General features: G+C 36.7%; 1 protein-coding gene across 4 annotated transcripts in view; it reads right to left on the bottom strand.

Moving 5' to 3' along the window:
- Window positions 1-18,090, bottom strand: part of SYT14 (synaptotagmin 14) — a 250,475-nt gene that overhangs the window by 12,595 nt on the left and 219,790 nt on the right. For all 4 annotated transcript variants that reach the window (XM_070591310.1, XM_070591311.1, XM_070591309.1 and 1 more), the window contains one exon: window positions 752-941. In XM_070591310.1, the coding sequence (XP_070447411.1) occupies window positions 752-941 (190 nt within the window). The remainder of the gene's footprint in view (window positions 1-751; window positions 942-18,090) is intronic.

An 18,090-nucleotide genomic window follows, 5' to 3' on the forward strand; every position in this document is an offset into this window, starting at 1 on the left:
TTAGAGAAGTATAAAGAAGCTGCTACTTTCTCAACAAACAGTTTTGGAGGTATACTGGGTGACAGCTTCTCTGTGCTCCCATAACTTGCCCCCACCTCCCAGAGCTGGGAGAGAGAGGAGAGAGAAGAGCGAGGGGCATAGAGACAGGGCAGAGGGGTACCATCCAGCTTTCTCTTCCTAGCATCTAGGGTGAATATCAAACTGCTCCTTATTCTGTCTGTCCTGGTAAAGGCAAAGCACATTCCATTTAAGAAAAGATTGCTGGTAGTACTGATTTAAAAGACGAAAAATGTGAAGAAACAGTTTTTCCTTAAATTGGTAAGGGAGAAAAGTAAAAATACAGCAGTATATACATCAGTTCATAGTACTGCATGCAGACAGAAAACACAACATCACCTTCAGTTAACAACAATAGCTATACATATTCCTCATCATATTTGTGGAATATTATTAACTTCAAAAAACTCTGTAACTTTTCTTGGCATTAGAAGATAATGGCTATGATAAGGATAATTTATTATGAAGACACTATGAAAAATTAAAAGTCTTGACATCTTACAATCAATATTTTGAATTTCAAATTTTTCTACTTCCCAAAGGACTTGGAAATAGAAAACATGAAACAGATTAGCTGATGATTACACCATTTCACTTTGATCGGTTAGGACTCAATGATAGGACTGAAGCCCCTAACACTGAGAGTCCCATAAGTGCAGGAAACATTACAATTAAAAAAGTTTTTTTCACTCACTGGGTGGTCTGTTCGCGGCCAAGTTTTTGAAGTGGCTGCCTTTTATCACTTCCGCTGATAGTCTTCCAGTGGCGGCATGATAAAGCAGGCCAATGAGAATTTCTGGAACTGAGCCGTGTTCGAGAGCCTGACACGAGGATGTGCTTTCACTGCAGGACATTTCTGACACGCTCATTTGGGAGCCACAGCCCTGTAATCAAAAAGGAAATCTTTATATTTATGAAGAAGATGTACACATTAAAAGATACATTGTTAATGCTGTGTTTATTGGAAGTACGTAGGTGAATCAGAATAAAGACAAGAGTTGCAAACAAAATTCCCAAAACACTAGATTAGAAATGTTGTTCTTAGCATATTTTAGTCCTTGGATCTCTTTTCACTAAACAGCAGTCAAAGAAATAATAGGAGATGAGAAGTTTCCAGATATTCCTGCATATTTATACACAAATCAGAGAAGATAAACTTCTTAAACTCAGAGATGTTAATGAACTATTTTCTAAGTGCGAAAAATTGTTGTTTAAAGACTTATTCTTAAAATACTGACATAGATTTAGACTCAATTACATTAAATGTAAATGTCGTAACTGTGCCTTCAAAGACAAAGATGAACACACTTTGATTAAATAAACAAAACAAAATTATCTGCTATTTATAAATCAATATGTAAAACACTGTGATACAGAACATTGTAAAACACCGAGATACAGAAATTTGAACAGAAAAGGATGGGAAAATATTTACCATGCAAATAATAACCAAAAGAAAATTCGTGTAGCTACATTACTATTAGTCAAGGTTAGCTCTAAGGCGACAACCATTACTAGAGATGAAGAGGTACACTCAATAATGATAAAACTTTCAATTTATCAAGAAGATAAAATAATTCCAAATTTGCTTGCACTTTAATAACATAGGCTCAAAATACCGAAAGCAAAAATTGCCAGAACTAGAAAGATAAACAGTCTACAAGCAGTGGGGACTTCAGCACACTTCTTTCAGTAACTGACCAAACAAGCAGACGTATAAATACAGCAAGAATGTAAAGGATTTGAATATCACAATAAACAAAATTGACCCGATGGTAATACGTACAACACCATACCCTAAAATGACAGAATATACATTTTTCTCAACTATGCAGTGGAATTTTTATGGAAATATTTATGAAAATAAAGCAAATAGCGATGAATTTCAAATGACAGAAATCACTCATAGCATGTTTTTTAATCAGCTAGAAAGCGAAACTATCTTCTAGTGAAGAAAAAATTCCCTACATATTTGGAAATTAAGGATACACTTCTAAATAACCTATGAGTAACTAACTGATAATGAAAATAAGTTATTTGAAATGACTAATAAAAATAAACATTGAAGAGCTGAATTAAGAAAAAAACAGAAGGCACAAAACAACAAATATCAGGAATGAAAAAGGAGACACTGCTACATATTCTGTAGACCATGAAAAAGATAAAAGGATAGTATGAACAGCTTTCTTCCAACAAATTTGAAGTTTTGATGAAATGGACACAGTCCTAGAAAACCACGACTAAGCAAAACTGACACAAGAAGAAATAGAATATCTGAAGTCCTATTAAAGAAATTGAACTTGTAATTAAAAACCCTTCCCAAACAAACAAGAGACAAAACTAAAAAACTTTAGCTACCCGACTTCACTAGTGAATTCTAATTAATAACACTAGTTTTATGCAAACTCTTCTACTTAGTAGGGAAAGGAGAAACGTTCCCTGGTTTCCTTTAAGAATCTACCAAAACCTGAAAACCAAAACCTGACAAGGCTATTATAAAAAATTAAAGGATTTTTTCATTTATGAACTTGGGTTTAAAACTCTAAATAAATGAAGAGCAAACCAAATCTAGCAACATATAACATTATACTAAATAGAAAAAAAAATTTTTTTTGAATGTTTCCCCTTTGAAATTGGGGATGTGACAATGATGCCATCTGTTACCACTTCTAGTCAACACTGTAGTAGAGATCCCAGCCGGTGAAGGTCCTAGCCTTCACGAAAGGCAACAAAATGAAATGAAAGGCGTCATGATTCAGAAGGGGAGGAGATCAAACTGTCCTTAGTCACAGATCATGTAATTACATACATGTGACATCTAAACAAGTCCACAGAGGAATTACAATTGCACAGAAAGGTAAAATTTTAAAATCCGTACATTTCTATATTTCAATAACAAACCTAAAAGTAAAATTTATTTAAAATAGCATTTATTAGAGCATAAAATATAAAATATCTAGGAATAAATGTAACAAATGATATGCAAAGCCTCTCTACAGAAAACTATGAATATTACTGAGAGAAATTTAAGAGCGCTACATAGATATACTATGTTAATGTAATAGGAGGCTCAATTTTGTAATATTCTCCTCAAATTGATCTATAGATTAAATGCAATTGCAATCAAAATCTTAACAGGTTTCTTCATGGAGCTTGATGAGCTAATTCTAAAATGTACGTGGTATATACATACAATGAAATATTATTCAGCCTAAAAAAAAGGAAATCCTTCCATATGTGACAACATGGATGAACCTGGAGAACATTATGCTAAGTGAAATAAGCCAGTCACAGAAGGACAAACACTGTATGATTCCACTTATATGTGATATCTAAACAGTCACACTCATAGAAGCAGAGAGTAGAGTGGTGGTTGCTAGGGGCTGAGGGGAGGCGGGAATGAAGCGTTGCTGTTCAATGGGTACAAAGTTTCACTTACGTAAGATGAATAAGTGCTGGGAGCTGGACTTACAGCGCCTATAATTAACAATACTGTATTGTACACTTAAAAATTTGTTAAAGGGTAGATATCATGTTAAATGTTCTTAGCACAGTAAAAATATTAAAATAAAATAAAATACAAGGTAGGAGGCCCTGCTCTACTCAGTATCAAAGTTTATTATAAATCTATAATATTTAAGACAACATGATAAAAACAATGTAAACCAGCTTAATAGAATAGAATGAAAGGCTCACAAATTAACTTAGGCATATATAGACAATTTACAACAAAGCTGGAACTACAAAGCAGTGGAGGAAAGGACAATCTTTTTAATAAGTAGTGCTAGGACAACTGGTTATCCACACACAAATAAATAAAAATTAACCCCTGCCTCAAAACTTGCCAAAAACTCAATTCTGGATCTAAATATAAAAGGTAAAGTAATAAATCTATATGTTAACATAGGGGACTATATTCATGATCTCAGGGTGGGGAAAGCCTTCCTAAAAAGGACACAAAAGCATTAATCATAAAGGAAAAGTTTGGTGACTGACAACATTAGAATTAAGAATTTCTGAGCTTCAGGGGCCGGCCTGGTGGCGGAGTGGTTGGGTTCGTGCATTCTGCTTTGGCTGCCCGGGTTTCGCAGGTTCCAGTCCTGGGTGCAGACATGGCACTGTTCATTGGGCCATGCTGGGGCAGGGTCCCACATGCCACAGCTGGAGGGACCCACAACTAAAAATACACAACTGTGTACCAGGGGGCTTTGGGGAGAAAAAGGAAAAAAAAAATTTCTGAGCTTCAAAGAGACTTTTACGATGGCGAAAAGGCAAACCACCAAGTGGGAGAAGAAGTCTGCAACACATATAGTTCATATGTAGCCCAAATTCAGAATATGTAAAGAACACCTATAAATCAATAAGAAAAAGATGACAATATAAAAACAGCCAGACGCTTGAACCAGTAATTTCACAAATGAATGACCAATAAATATACGAAAAGATGCTCAACTTCATTAGCAATCAAGGAAATGGAACTTAAAACCATGAGATAACACTACACAACAAATAGATGGGCTAAACCAATAGTGTGGTGAGGACGCAGAGCAATGGGAATCCTCATATTCCTCTGGTGGGAGTGTAAAGTGATACGGCTTTTAAAAACGTTAAAAATACGTATACCTTATGACCTGGCAATTCCACTCCATGTATATACCCAAGAGAAATATGTGCAATGTTTACCAAGAGACATATGAAAGAATGTCCATAGCAGCATTATTCATAATGGCCAAAATAGCAGAATGGATAAATAATTTGTGGTGAGTTTATACAATACAGCAAATATATTGTTCATACAGTATATATATACACTATACAGCAACAAAAACTAATTATAATTACATTTACAACCATGGCTTTGAGTGAAAATTGCTGAACCTAAAAGGTTACTTAGCTGTATGATTCCATTTATGTAAATTTCAAAACTAACTAACAACAACAAAACAAAGACCAGGCAAAACTAAGTCACAGTATTTCAGATGCACGAATAGTGGTAAACTAGAAAGAAAGCAAAAAATGATTAACATAAAAGTCAAAATTATGGTTAACTCTAGGGTGAGGAGAGAAGGAACAGCAATTGGGAAGGGCGTGATGGGGCTTCTGGGGGTACGGGTAACATTTTATTTCTTGGCCTGGATGATAGTTACATGAGTTGTACATTTCTGTTTTTTACGTTTCTAACGTGTGTTGAGTTTCACAAGAAACAAGTTTTCATGAAAGAATTACATGATACAAGGGTGATACAATATAAACAAATTAATATACAATGATAAAAATAAATACTTAGGACTTCCTTTGAAGATTCCTAAAGGGATTCACTCTATGAGTTTTTAAAAAAAGACTATACCACTATTTTCTATAACAGATTTTCAGACTTAAAAAATTTTAGATTTAGATATTTAGATTTACAAAACCTAAAAATGTCCTATCCAAATCTTCCAGTTTGAACCTGCTGTTGGCTACGTACGTCATTAAGGAGAATGGATACATACCTGGGGACTGAATTAACTCACTGGACTAATATTCAGAGGAATAAAGTCTCATATTTTCACATCTAACTCTAAACCGCAGAGGAGAAAGTCAAAAGGAATAGACATCTTATATTCCTAAATCATGGGTAGACAAAACACATAGTTTGGTATGTTTTCATGACAGTTGGAGGAGAAAACACAATTTTAGTAAGTTTCAATTAGGATATATCATCACTTATGAAAATAGTGTCAAAAACATGCTCGAGCACATTTGGTGCATTTGCTCCATTAGGATATTATACTAGCAGCATCTGTTAGAATATTGTGAAATACATTTTTCATAATACAGTATTTTTCACATTATCCTACCGTCAGATAATAAGATGTGAATCTAATATTTTCTTATCAACACAGAAGTGATATTGCCAATTTTGAGCAACAAAGTGATGTCCCTAGAAAGTCCTGGGAAAGGCCTTTCTTGCTCCTAAATGGCCAACTTCTCTCCCCACTTCCCGGCTGCAAAAATGTCCTTGTCTCCAAGCTCAACAAAAAACCAAGAGTGATAAGATCCCTGATGATCACATTCTATTCTAGCAAGCCCTGCTGAAATACAGTAGTGTTTAACAGAAAAAACTATTGTCTAGAAGAGTTCATTCTGAATTTATACCTTAGAAAAAGTGCTATCTACTCTCATGGGCTCTCCACTGCCATCAGTATAACTGCCTATCCAATATTGGTACAGGAGTGGTAGTCCAAGGAGATCTCTGAGCACAGCAGAGTAAAGAATAACCACATAAATAGAGAAACTGCAGTAAAGACAAATTAAATACAGACACTATCTACTCCAGTGGCATCTTTCCTCTGACTGTTCCTCAGGGCATGCTGCTCCATCTGGTGTGTATTTAGGAATCTGTCTACTTTCTCTGCAGATCCCATCATTAGTTCCTAAAGGGGGCCTGCATAGGTGGCAGTAACTGCAGGTGATTAACCCAAAGTCAGACAAATTTCAATCATAATTAGGTCTCCTTAAAGGAATAGTCCCACAGGCTCCCCAAAGTAAAAGTATAACTTCTTCCCATCTAACATATTTTATTTCTTTCTAATCCTTCCTCTCCTTTCTCCTGTGTCCTCCGCCCTAGGGGAAAGGATTATAAGCAATTTTGTGAAAGTAGAAAAAAATCAATTTAATTTTTCAGAGAAATGAATAAACTCTAGATAAGGTTTACCGTAAGCAGGATTAGTGCTTATGACAGGCATTACATGTCCTTAATGGTGCTAAAAGGTTAAAATTAGGTGAGATTTTGTAAATACAGAGAGGAGAAAAAGATAACAACAGATTAAAAATTAGAACTCCTGTTAAGTAAATGTACTAGGCTTTTTATTAATACTAAACTGATTCCATCTTACTTGTAACCACTTACACTCAACATTTTTAAGGTAAAACTGCTGAACTGTACAATGATAATTACTATAAATTTGAGTAGTTGCTGTTGAATTTATTTTCACTGTGGCTGGAAGTATCCTCTGCTTTTTATTGAATTTACACATGAAATTCTTCCATTATACTTTTCTGAAAACGTGGCAATGAGGGTGCAGAGTGTGCTGAAGCCTAACAAGAGGGAAGCCCCCACTGCAGGGCTGGAGCTGGCACTAATGGGTGGTTTCATCTCCAACAGCAGGGCTCCCTTTCCCAGGCCCAAGGCACTCTGAATACCTATTGGACTAGGTTAGGAGGAGAAAACCAGAGGAAATTTCAGGAAAGAGAAAGCGAGAACAGCGTAACTGCTCCAAATCGTGCCCCCCTTCCATCCCTATTCCCTCCCCAATCCAGTGTAAAGGCGAGCCATTCAGTATTTTGTTAGGGATGAAAACACCAACTGACTCTAGAGGATAACCTACTGGGGTGAGCAGGCGATGGATGGATAGTTTAAATTGTAGAGTGGTGTTGGAATCAGGATACTTTCGTTGCAAGTGACAGAATTTCCAACGTTAACTGGCTTAAGCAACACAAGGGAATTTATTTGCTTTTGTAACATGTTAGTACAGAGGTAGCTTGAGGTACTCATTGGTCCAGGCCTCAACCCATATCACTAGCAACCAGTTCTCCGTTTCTCAGGTTTGTTTCCCAAATTTGGCTTTATTCTCAAGTAGACTCCTCCCTCCTAGTTGCCAGATAGTTTTCAGCAGTTCTGAGTGTTGTGGGAAAGAGGAAGACAGTGTCCTGACTGCTCCAACCCAAACCCCAGAACCGGCTAGTTAGGACCCATGAGATTTAATTCCAGGGCTTTGCAATAAAGTCGCTTCATCAGAAGTACAGGGACATGTTGGTCTCCCAAGCAAAATGTGGATAGTGTGGCCACAGGAAGAAGACGTGGATGCAAGGCAGAAAAAACAGATGTCTACTATAGAGCCCATTAGACTGAGTTGTTAGTCCCTGCTTTTTTCCCCTCGGCCTTCAGTGAGGACTACTCCCCGTGTTACTGAGGAGCTGGTAATATTGCTCCAATTGTGACTACTTCCGTCGCATTCTTTGCTGGCTTTGGTCTACAGCTGTTAGCTTGGAAAGAGCCAGGGAAGAGGGAAAAATGGTTCAATGAAAGGGAATGTTCATGGAGCATAGCTCTGACATTCAGGTTAGGTAATGGAGAGCGAAAAAAGTAGAAAATTCTGACTTTCATAAAGAAAGTTTTTTCATATTAACACTGAAAACAACGTATTGATAAGAAGTTTTAAGATACAGCAAAAATTAATTGTAAAACAAAATCAAAATATTTCATACTACCAATATTTGACTACAGCATCATGGAGAAGTGGTCATGAAAAATTCCTGCTCTGATCAAAATTTACATATGTATGTATAGGCATACACATGTTTGTATACATATGCGCATAATATCTTTGTGCTGCATTCAGTATGAACATATTTAATTTGGTGGTTCTGCATATATGCTTGTGAGATCAGTTTATAAATTTTTCTCATGCTCTCAAATAACTTCTATGCTATATAAACTATTTCAAAGGGAGAAAAGTACCCAATTTCTCTTTTGAGACTTGTATAATTTTGATATCAACTAGATAAGAACATAAGAAAAGAAAATTATAAACCAATCTCACTTATAAATATATATGCAGAAATTTTAAATTAAACAATGTTAAACTGAATTCAGAAAAAAATGCATATATGCACATATACATTGATATTTATATACATATGCATATATGTATTTAATCAAATAAGTATTATTCCAGGAGAGTTATTTGTTCACTGAAGTTGGATAAAACTTGCCCTTGAAACTCAATCATCTTTTTTTATCTTTCTTTTATAAGAATCTTTTTGACTACTGACCAAATTTCTTTAATGGTAATGTCTTCTCATTTTTTCTGATTCCTAAATCACTTTTTAGAAATTTATATCTTTCAAGAAGATTGCTCGTTTCATCTAAATTTTGAAATTTGTTTTCCTAGAGTTATTTTCTATGATTTTGAAATTTCCACTGAATTGGTGATTATGTACTCCTTTTCATTTAAAGTATTCTTTTTCTTTCTAGGAGTTTATCTATTTTATTAGCAATTTCAAAAAAAACCAGCTTTTGTTTTTGTTAAACCTCTTTATTATTTTTCTTTCATTAATTTCTCTTTGTTTTCTTCTTCTAACTTCTTGAGTTGAAGAATGTTTGGCTCATCAACTTGCACACTCTCTCATCTTCTTACAAATATATTTAAGGCCATACATTTCCCCATAATACTGTTATAGCTGCACCCCACAAATTTAAGAGTGCTTTCATTTTGTTTGATTCTAAATATTTCTAATTTCCACTATGTTTTCTTCTCTGACCCTGAGTTAATTTAGAAAGTTTCGGGGGCCAGCCTGGTGGCACAGTGGTTAAGTTTGTGCACTCCGCTTGGTGGCCCGGGGTTTGCCGGTTGGGATCCCGGGTGCAGACATGGCACCACTTGTCAAGCCATGCTATGGCAGGCGCCCCACACATAAAGTAGAGGAAGATGGGCATGGATGTTAGCTCAGGGCTAGTCTTCCTCAGCAAAAAGAGGAGGATTGGCGGCAGATGTTAGCTCAGGGTTAATCTTCCTCAAAAAAAAAAAGTTTCTTGTTTTTTGTTTGCTTAAGTATCCAAATGTACAGATTTAGGGGATGGGAGTGGTAGGAGGATTGCCTCTTTTATGTCACTTCCTACTACTCGACTCCTCAATCATGGAGATCTAGCTAAATGGGCCTCCTTGCTATTCCTTGAAGATAACACCCACACTCTGCGCTCTCAGGATTGGCTGTTCCATCTACTTGCGGTGTTCTTTCCCCAGCCATGCACATAGCTAACTCCTCACCTCTTCTAAGTCTTTGCTAAAATGTTACATTCCCAAAGAGCTTTATACCTTGACCTCTTTTTTAAATTACATCTTCTTTCCCACCAGCATTCTTGATTCTTCTCACTCTGTTTCTTTTTTCCCCCATCTTACTGATAACCTTCTCACATACCATGTACTTACTATGTTTATTGTACATCTCTCTCCCCTCTCCCCTAAAGAATTAAATTCCACACAGGTCAAAACGTATTTCTGTTTTTCATTAAGGTACACTGAATACTTAGAACAATGCCTGGCAGGTAGTATGCATGCAAGAGATATTTGTTAAACAAATTTCAAATTTCATCGCAATGTGGTCAAAGAAGGAAGTTTATACGATATTGATTCTTTGATATTTGTGGAGACTTCCTTTGTGGCTAACATTTATAACTGTACTACATATGCTTACATTTATTAAGTAGAGGTCTCATATATATCCACTAAATCAAACTTGTTAGGTGTTATTCAAATCTTCCATATCCTTACTCGTATTTTTCTGCTGGTTCTATCTATCTCTGCTTATTTAGATTTTTCTACATGTTTAACAATCTCTTGGCTCACCATCACTTCTTCAATCTCACTTCTTCCTTTTGAATTCAATGTTCTTCTTATGAAAGTATATGCTTTAGTAATTATTCCAGCAATGATCTATGAGTGGTAAGCTCTCTTGGTCTTGGCCTGAAAATATCTAGAGATGCCCTCTCCCTTAAGTGATAATTTAGGTGGCTGTAATATTCTAAGTTGGTATTTCATTTGCTTTGGCACTTTAAAGATATGATACCACTGCCTTCTGGTCTTTAGGGCTGTTGAGAAGTCTTTGTTAGACAAATTGCTGTTCCCTTATATTTTCTCTTGATTACTTTTATCATTTTGTCTTTGGTGTTTCATCCTCTCGCTGTAATTTTTATAGGTGTAGATTCATCTTTGATAATACTGCTTAAGACCTGTGCTTTCTCAATCTGATGATCTATGTATTTTAAATACTACTTCTCATTTTCTCTAGTCTCTCATCTTGGAGTTTTTATACGAAAATACACTTAAGATTCTCATTCCACCCTTCATTTCCTTACCCTCTTATTCATATTTTCATTGATTCTATTTTTAATGACTCTATTTTTCAGTCTAGAAGTTCCATATGGTCATTATTTAAATCTGCCTCTTTTCCCATATTGTCTTGTTCTTTCCTTGTGGTTTCTATTACTTCTTTTAGCTCTTTATTCATTTCAAGTATATTTATTTTATAATCTCTTTCACAGTTCTACTAGTTCGTGTCTTACAGATGCCAACATACCTATCTTTTGGGTCTGCTGTCACTCATGATGGATCATCTCTTTCTGCTTATATGTTTTTTTAAATGTGAGTTCATCTTCAAGGCAGATTATTCTTCCTGTGGGAATTCTGTATGGCATAGGTTTGGCTACCTGAACAGAATACAATGTCATTTAAGGAAAGAAGTAAGAAGTAGTGGGGATAGTATACTGGTAGAAAACCAACAGTATCCATGACACTCTCGTACCTAATATTTATACTGTCATTTTGTTTAATACTTTTTAGAAACACTCATATTCTATATTTCACCATCCTGGTTTAATTTATTTGTGACCAGACTTCAGGCTAGTTGCAAAAAATAATTAACAGACCACATACTGTTTCTTCTTGCTGAAGGAAACAGAACAAAATAAAAACAAAACAGCTATTTGGAAACTCAGCAGTATAATAGTTTATTGAATGTCTGTTCTGTAAAAGACACTGTACTAAGGGAGAGATGAACTGATTTCAGTGCAGACTATGATGAAATGCCTTGAGATGTTTTATGGGAGACTATAGGTGGATGTGATTAACTCTGGGATATCAGAAACTACATTCTTGAGAAGAAGATATTTGAAGTTGGCCCCAAAAGGATTTCAGTAGAAAGAGGGAAAGGCAATTCAGACAGAGAGTATGAGCTAAAGCCCAAAAGTGGATAGCACGTTTGCTAAATGTCAATTGATCTAGTGTGGCTGGTGTTCGTGGGGAGAGGGGTGGAAAATGTAGCAAGTGGAGAGTTTTTGGAAGATGGTGGCATAAGAGGATCCTGAGCTTGCCTCCTCCCACAGACGTAACAAACCTACAACTACCTGTGGAACAATTTTCTCAGAGAGAGATCTGGAAACGGAAGAAAAGAACCTCCACAACAAGGGACAACACAGAGAAGTGTGGGAGGTAGAGATACAGTCCTGCTGAGGAAAAACACCATACCCTAGCTGCAGCCCTTCACGTTCAGAAGCATTCTCAAAGGTACAGAGCTTTTCCCAGAGGAGCAAGGGATTCAAGCTACACATTAGGCACCCCAGCCCTCAGATCCAGCACAAGAGAGATGAGACCCCAAAACACCTGGCTTTGAAAAACAGCAGTCAATACACCCAGGAAAACTATAGAACTTCAGGGAAAGGGAAACCTGCTCTTAAAGGGACCATGCACAGACTCACTTGACCCGGAAACCAGCACAAAAATACCAGACAGAAAAGTGCATAGTTCATTGGTAAAAGAAACTCACTTACTAAGCTTGGAGCACTTCCCAGGGAGGAAGGAGTTGCTGGGCTCCTCCCCACCAGGGACTGAGATACTGGCGGCAGCCATTTTTCTGACCTAGTCTATAGCCATGCTGACACAGATGATGGCAGGTGCTATTTTTTGGACTCCTTCCTCTGCCCTGTAAGCTCAGGGGCCTGCCCCACCCACTAGAGCACCCAAGGCAATCAGGCATAGCCAGGCAGCACAGGTGGCCCGCCCCAGGGACCTGCCTTGCCCACCAGCAAGTCCATGGCTGACCTGCACTCCTAGGCCTCACAACTAGCAAGACAGGGGATTTACCTCACCCACCAATGCCTGAAAGTGTTGTATGCTGCCTTGCTAGAGGCCTGTTCTGTCCTAGCACAAGCTTGTAACAGTCATGTTGCCAGGCCTCATACCGATCTGCACTGGGGGCCTGCCCTCCCACCAGTACACTGGAGGCAGTTGTGCACTGCCGGGTCACATAGCCAACCTACCCCAGAGGCCTGCCTTGCCGAACAGCATGCCCACAGTAGCTGCAAGTGGCTGGGCTTTGTAACCAGATGGCCCAGGGGTCACCCCCATCTACCCATGTGCCTGTAACAATAGCAGTCCTGTCAAAACAGAAGGGCACAAACAGCCCACACAGGGGATATCTCTGCAGCATTTGGCATGGGTGATGAGAGGGGAGCATGCTGCCAGGCCCCATAAGACATGTCCTACATAACGCCACATTTCCAAGATTGGGAAACATAGCAGATCTACCTAATACATAGAAATAACTACAGAGAAGTTGGCAAAATAAGGAGACAGAGGAATATGTTCCAAAAGAAGAACAGGATAAATCCTCAGAAAAAGAACTAAATGAAACAGAGGTAAACAACTTATCTGATAAAGAGTACAAGATAATGGTCATAAGGATGCTCACTGAACTTGGCTGAAGAATAGATGAACACAGTGAGAACTTCAACAAAGAATTAGAAAATATAAAAAAGAACCAATTAGAACTGAAGAACACAATAATTAAAACAAAAAATTCACTAGAGGGAATCAACAGCACAGTAGATGACACAGAAGAACAGATCAGTGATCTTGATGACAGAGTAGAGGAAATCACCCAACCTGAATAGACTAAAGAAAAAAGAATTAGAAACAATGAAGAGAGTTGAAGGGACCTTTGGGACAACATCAAGCATACTAATATTTGCACTATGGGTGTCCAAGAAGGAGAAGAGTGAGACAAAGGGGCAGAGAACCTATCTGAAGAAGTAACAGCTGAAAACTTCCCTAAAGTGGGTAAGATAACAGACATCTGGTACAGGAACCATAGTTCAACCAAACAAGATAAACCCAAAGAGGCCCACACTAAGACACATTATAATTAAAATGTCAAGAATTAAAGATAAAGAATCTAAAAAGCTGCAAGAGAAAAGTAACAAGTTACACAAAAGGGAAGCCGCATAAGGCTTTCAGCTGACTTTTCAGCAGAAACTTTATAGGCTAGAAGGAAGTGGCATGATATAGTCAAAGTGCTGAAAGGAAAAAGCCTACAACCAAGAACACTATGCCTGGCAAGATTATCATTCAGAACAGAAGGAGAGATAAAGAGTTTTCCAGACAAGCAAAAACTAAAGGAGTTCATCACCACTACACCAATCTCACCAGAAACATTAAAGAGACTTTTTTAAGTGGAAAAGAAAAGGTCACAAATAGAAATAAGAAAATTATCAAAGAAAAAACATTACTAGTACAGGCAAATATATAGTAAAGGTAGTGGGTTGACCACTTATAAAGCTAGTATGAAGATCAACAGACAAAAGTACTAAAACCATCTCTATCTACAGTAAGAGGTTAAGGGATACAAGAAATTAAAAGAGGTAAAGTATGATGTCAAAAACATAAAACTTGAGGGGCTGGTCCAGTGGCCTAGTGGTTAAGTTTGCATGATCCACTTCAGCAGCTAGGGTTCACGGGTTCAGATCCCAAGCATGGACCTACACACCACTCATCAAGTCATGCTGTGGGGCATCCCACATACAAAATGGAGGAAGACTGACACAGATGTTAGCTCAGCAACAATATTCCTCAAGCAAAAAGGGAAGATTGGCAACAGATGTTAGCTCAGGGATAGTCTTCCTCCCCAAAAACAAAAACAAAACAAACCATAAAACTTGTGGGAGTCAGAGTAAAAATGTAGGGCTTTTAGTATGGGCTGAACTTAAGAGAACATCAACTTAATGCAGATTGCTATATACATAGGTTGCTTTATGTGAACCTCATGGTAACCACAAACCAAAAACCTATAATGAATACACAAAAATAAAGATAAAGGAACCCAAATATAACACTAAAGAAAGTCATCAAATCACGAGGGAAGAGAGCAAGAGAAGAAGAAAGGAACAGAGAAAAACTACAAAATCATCCAGAAAAAAAGTAACAAAATGACAATAAGTACATATCTATTATAATTGCTTTAAAAGTAAATGGACCAAATGCTACAACCAAAAGACACTGGGTGGCTGAATGGAGAAAAAAACAGGACTCATATATATGCTGCATACAAGAGGCACATTTCAGATCTAAAGACACTCACTGACAGTGAAGGGATGGAAAAAGTTACTCAATGCACATGGAAACAAAAAGAAAGCTGAGGTAGCAATACTTATATTAGACAAAACTGACTTCAAAACAAAAACTGTAACAAGAGACAAAGAAGGGCACTACATAATGATAAAGGGAACCATCCAACGAGAGGATATAACACTTGTAAATATCAATGTACCCAACATAGGCACGCCTAAATACATTAAGCAAATATTAACAGACATAAAAGGAGAAATTAACAGTAATACAATAATAGTAAAGCACTTCAACACCTCACTTATATTAATGAATAGATCATCCAGAGAGAAGATCAATAAGGAAACATTGACTTTAAATGACACAATAGACCAAATGGACTTAATAGATAAATACAGAACATTCCATCGAAAAACAGCAGAATACACATTCATTTTGAAGGCACATAGAATATTCTCCAGGATAGATCACATGCTAGGCCACAAATCAAGTTTCAACAAATGTAAGAAGACTGAAATAATATCAAGCATCTTTTCTGACCACAACAATATGAAACTAGAAATCAACTACGAGAAGAAAACTGGAAAAGTCACAAATATGCGGAGATTAAACAAAATGCTACTGAAGAACTATTGGGTCAATGAAGAAATCAAAGGAGAAATGAAAAAATACATGGAGACAAATGAAAATGAAATTATGACATACTAAAATCTACGGGATACAGCAAAAGCAGTACTAAGAAGAAAGTTAACAGCATTACAGGCCTACCTCAAGAAACAAGAGAAAGCTCAAATAAACAATCTCACATTACGCCTAAAGGAACTAGAAAAAGAAGAACAAACAAACTCAAAGTCAGTAGAATGAAGGAAATAATAAAAATCAGAGCAGAAATAAATGAAATAGAGACAAAAAGACAATAGAAATGATCATTGAAACTAAGAGCTGGTTCTTTGAAAAGACAACTAAAATTGACAAACCTTTAGCTAGACTCACTAAGAAAAAAAGAGAGAAGACTCAAACAAATAAAATCAAAATTAAAGATGAGAAGGTGCAATGAATACCACAGAAATACAAAGCATTATAAGAGAATACTATGAAACGCTATATGCCAGCAAAATGGATAACCTAGAAAAAAATCATTGAACCAAGAAGAAACAGAGAATCTGAATAGACCTATCACTAGTAAGGAGATTGAAATAGTAATCAAAAACCTGGCAAAAAACAAAAGTCCAGGACCTGATGGCTTCTCTGTTGAATTCTACCAAACATTCAACGGATATTTAATAGCTATCCTTCTCAAACTCTTCCAAAAAAATGGAAGAGGACAGTATGCTTCCTAAGTCATTTTACAAAGCCAATATTACCCAGATACCAAAACTAGCCAAATACCGTATCATGTCACTCATATGTGGAAGATAAAACAACAACAACAAACAAACAAATACAGACACAGAGAATAGAATGATCGGTGGTTACTGGAAGGGAGGGGGTCGGGGGGTAAAAGAGCACATAAGTATGGTGACAGATGTCAACTAGACTTTTGGTGGTGAACATGAAATAGGCTATACAGGAGCTGAAATGTAATGAACACCTGAAATTTACATAATGTCATACACCAATGTTATCTCAATAAAAAAATTAATAAAGAGGAAAGAAAAGGAGCTAGAAAGGAAGGTTGAAGCCAAATTTTACTCAGCTAGCATTAGGTGAGCATTTCTATCAGAGATCTATCATATGACACTGTAATGTTGCTTTGCTGTCCTTCCTACGAGACTGTAAGTCCCTTGAGGGCAGAAATTTTGTTTTATTCATGTTTGCATGTCCCCAAATTAATACAGTACCTATCACTCAGCAGGCACTTAATAAATAATGTTGAATGAAAAGAATAAATTGTGAAAGACATGAAGTGTGGAGGTAAGAAAAACTGGACGTGCTCTATACGCAATGGAAAGCAAGAGAGGTATTTCGAACTGGGGAGTAACACGCTCAGATCAACGTCTTAGAAAAATAACATAAGGCAAACACGTGGCATGACTCAGTGCTTGGGCAGAGGTCACGATTAACTTTGTTGTGCCAGTGTCAGATAAATCTCTTCTTGAGACAGTACTTGTAGTCTGTCTTTGTGTACATTTTATATCTTAAGAAAAAAATTGCAATTTTTTACCCTGTAGCAAAATATAGACTTTAAGAATATCTGTTTTATTATCATCAATCTTGGAGATCTAGAAACACGTTATAGTGGGAGTAATCGTGTAAGATTTGTGTAACCTAACAGCTTTAGCACATATTAAGAACTATGACTTTTGTTTCAAAATTAATGTAGCTGACTTCCCTATCTTCTCACTGGTCTATCACATTTCTGAAGATGGCAAAAGCTTTCTTTCTGGGAGATATTTGAGTCACTGGCAGCACATATCGAGTTGCTAAGGCAGTAAAGACTCTGCACCCCAGGAACACCCTCACATACTCATCTGGGGGAGGCATAAGCTTTTGACATTGGTCACTAAGCTTATAGAGTGCTGGAATCACAATTATTCCTGTGCAAGTTAGTGTATTCCAGAGATGTTAAACCTTCCCTTTACTTAATGTTTTAAATGAGATGATTCGAATCTGTTTTTAATAGAAATATATATACATATTTTTTCTGTTAGAAAACTAGATAGAATGACAATTAGAAAATAACAGCCCCAAAAATTATTTCTAAATGCCTTCTAAATTTTGGATTATATTCTGTTATCCACAGGCTACTGGTTTTCCAACTGTGGTTAATGGAATCCATTGAATTTCATTTTTAAAATATAATTTTAACTATTTAAAAACTAAAACAATAGCAATACATGCACATAAATGAGTATTAACATAGAGAGGCGGTACAACGTCCTGATAACGGAAGCCATCTTCTGAGTCAGGCCACCAGGGTCTGTCAGATACTAGAATGTGACTTTGGACAAGGTATTTAGCATCTCCATGCTTTAGTTTCTTGATAAAAAATGTGGAACAACTGTCTACTTCCTTAGTAGTTATGCTGCTTGTTAACATATTAGAGAACATCAGTGCATTTATTTGTATTGCAGGTTTAATTCATTATTGT

Source organism: Equus przewalskii, chromosome 23 (genome assembly GCF_037783145.1).
Source record: "Equus przewalskii isolate Varuska chromosome 23, EquPr2, whole genome shotgun sequence".
Classification (NCBI taxonomy): Eukaryota; Metazoa; Chordata; class Mammalia; order Perissodactyla; family Equidae; genus Equus; species Equus przewalskii.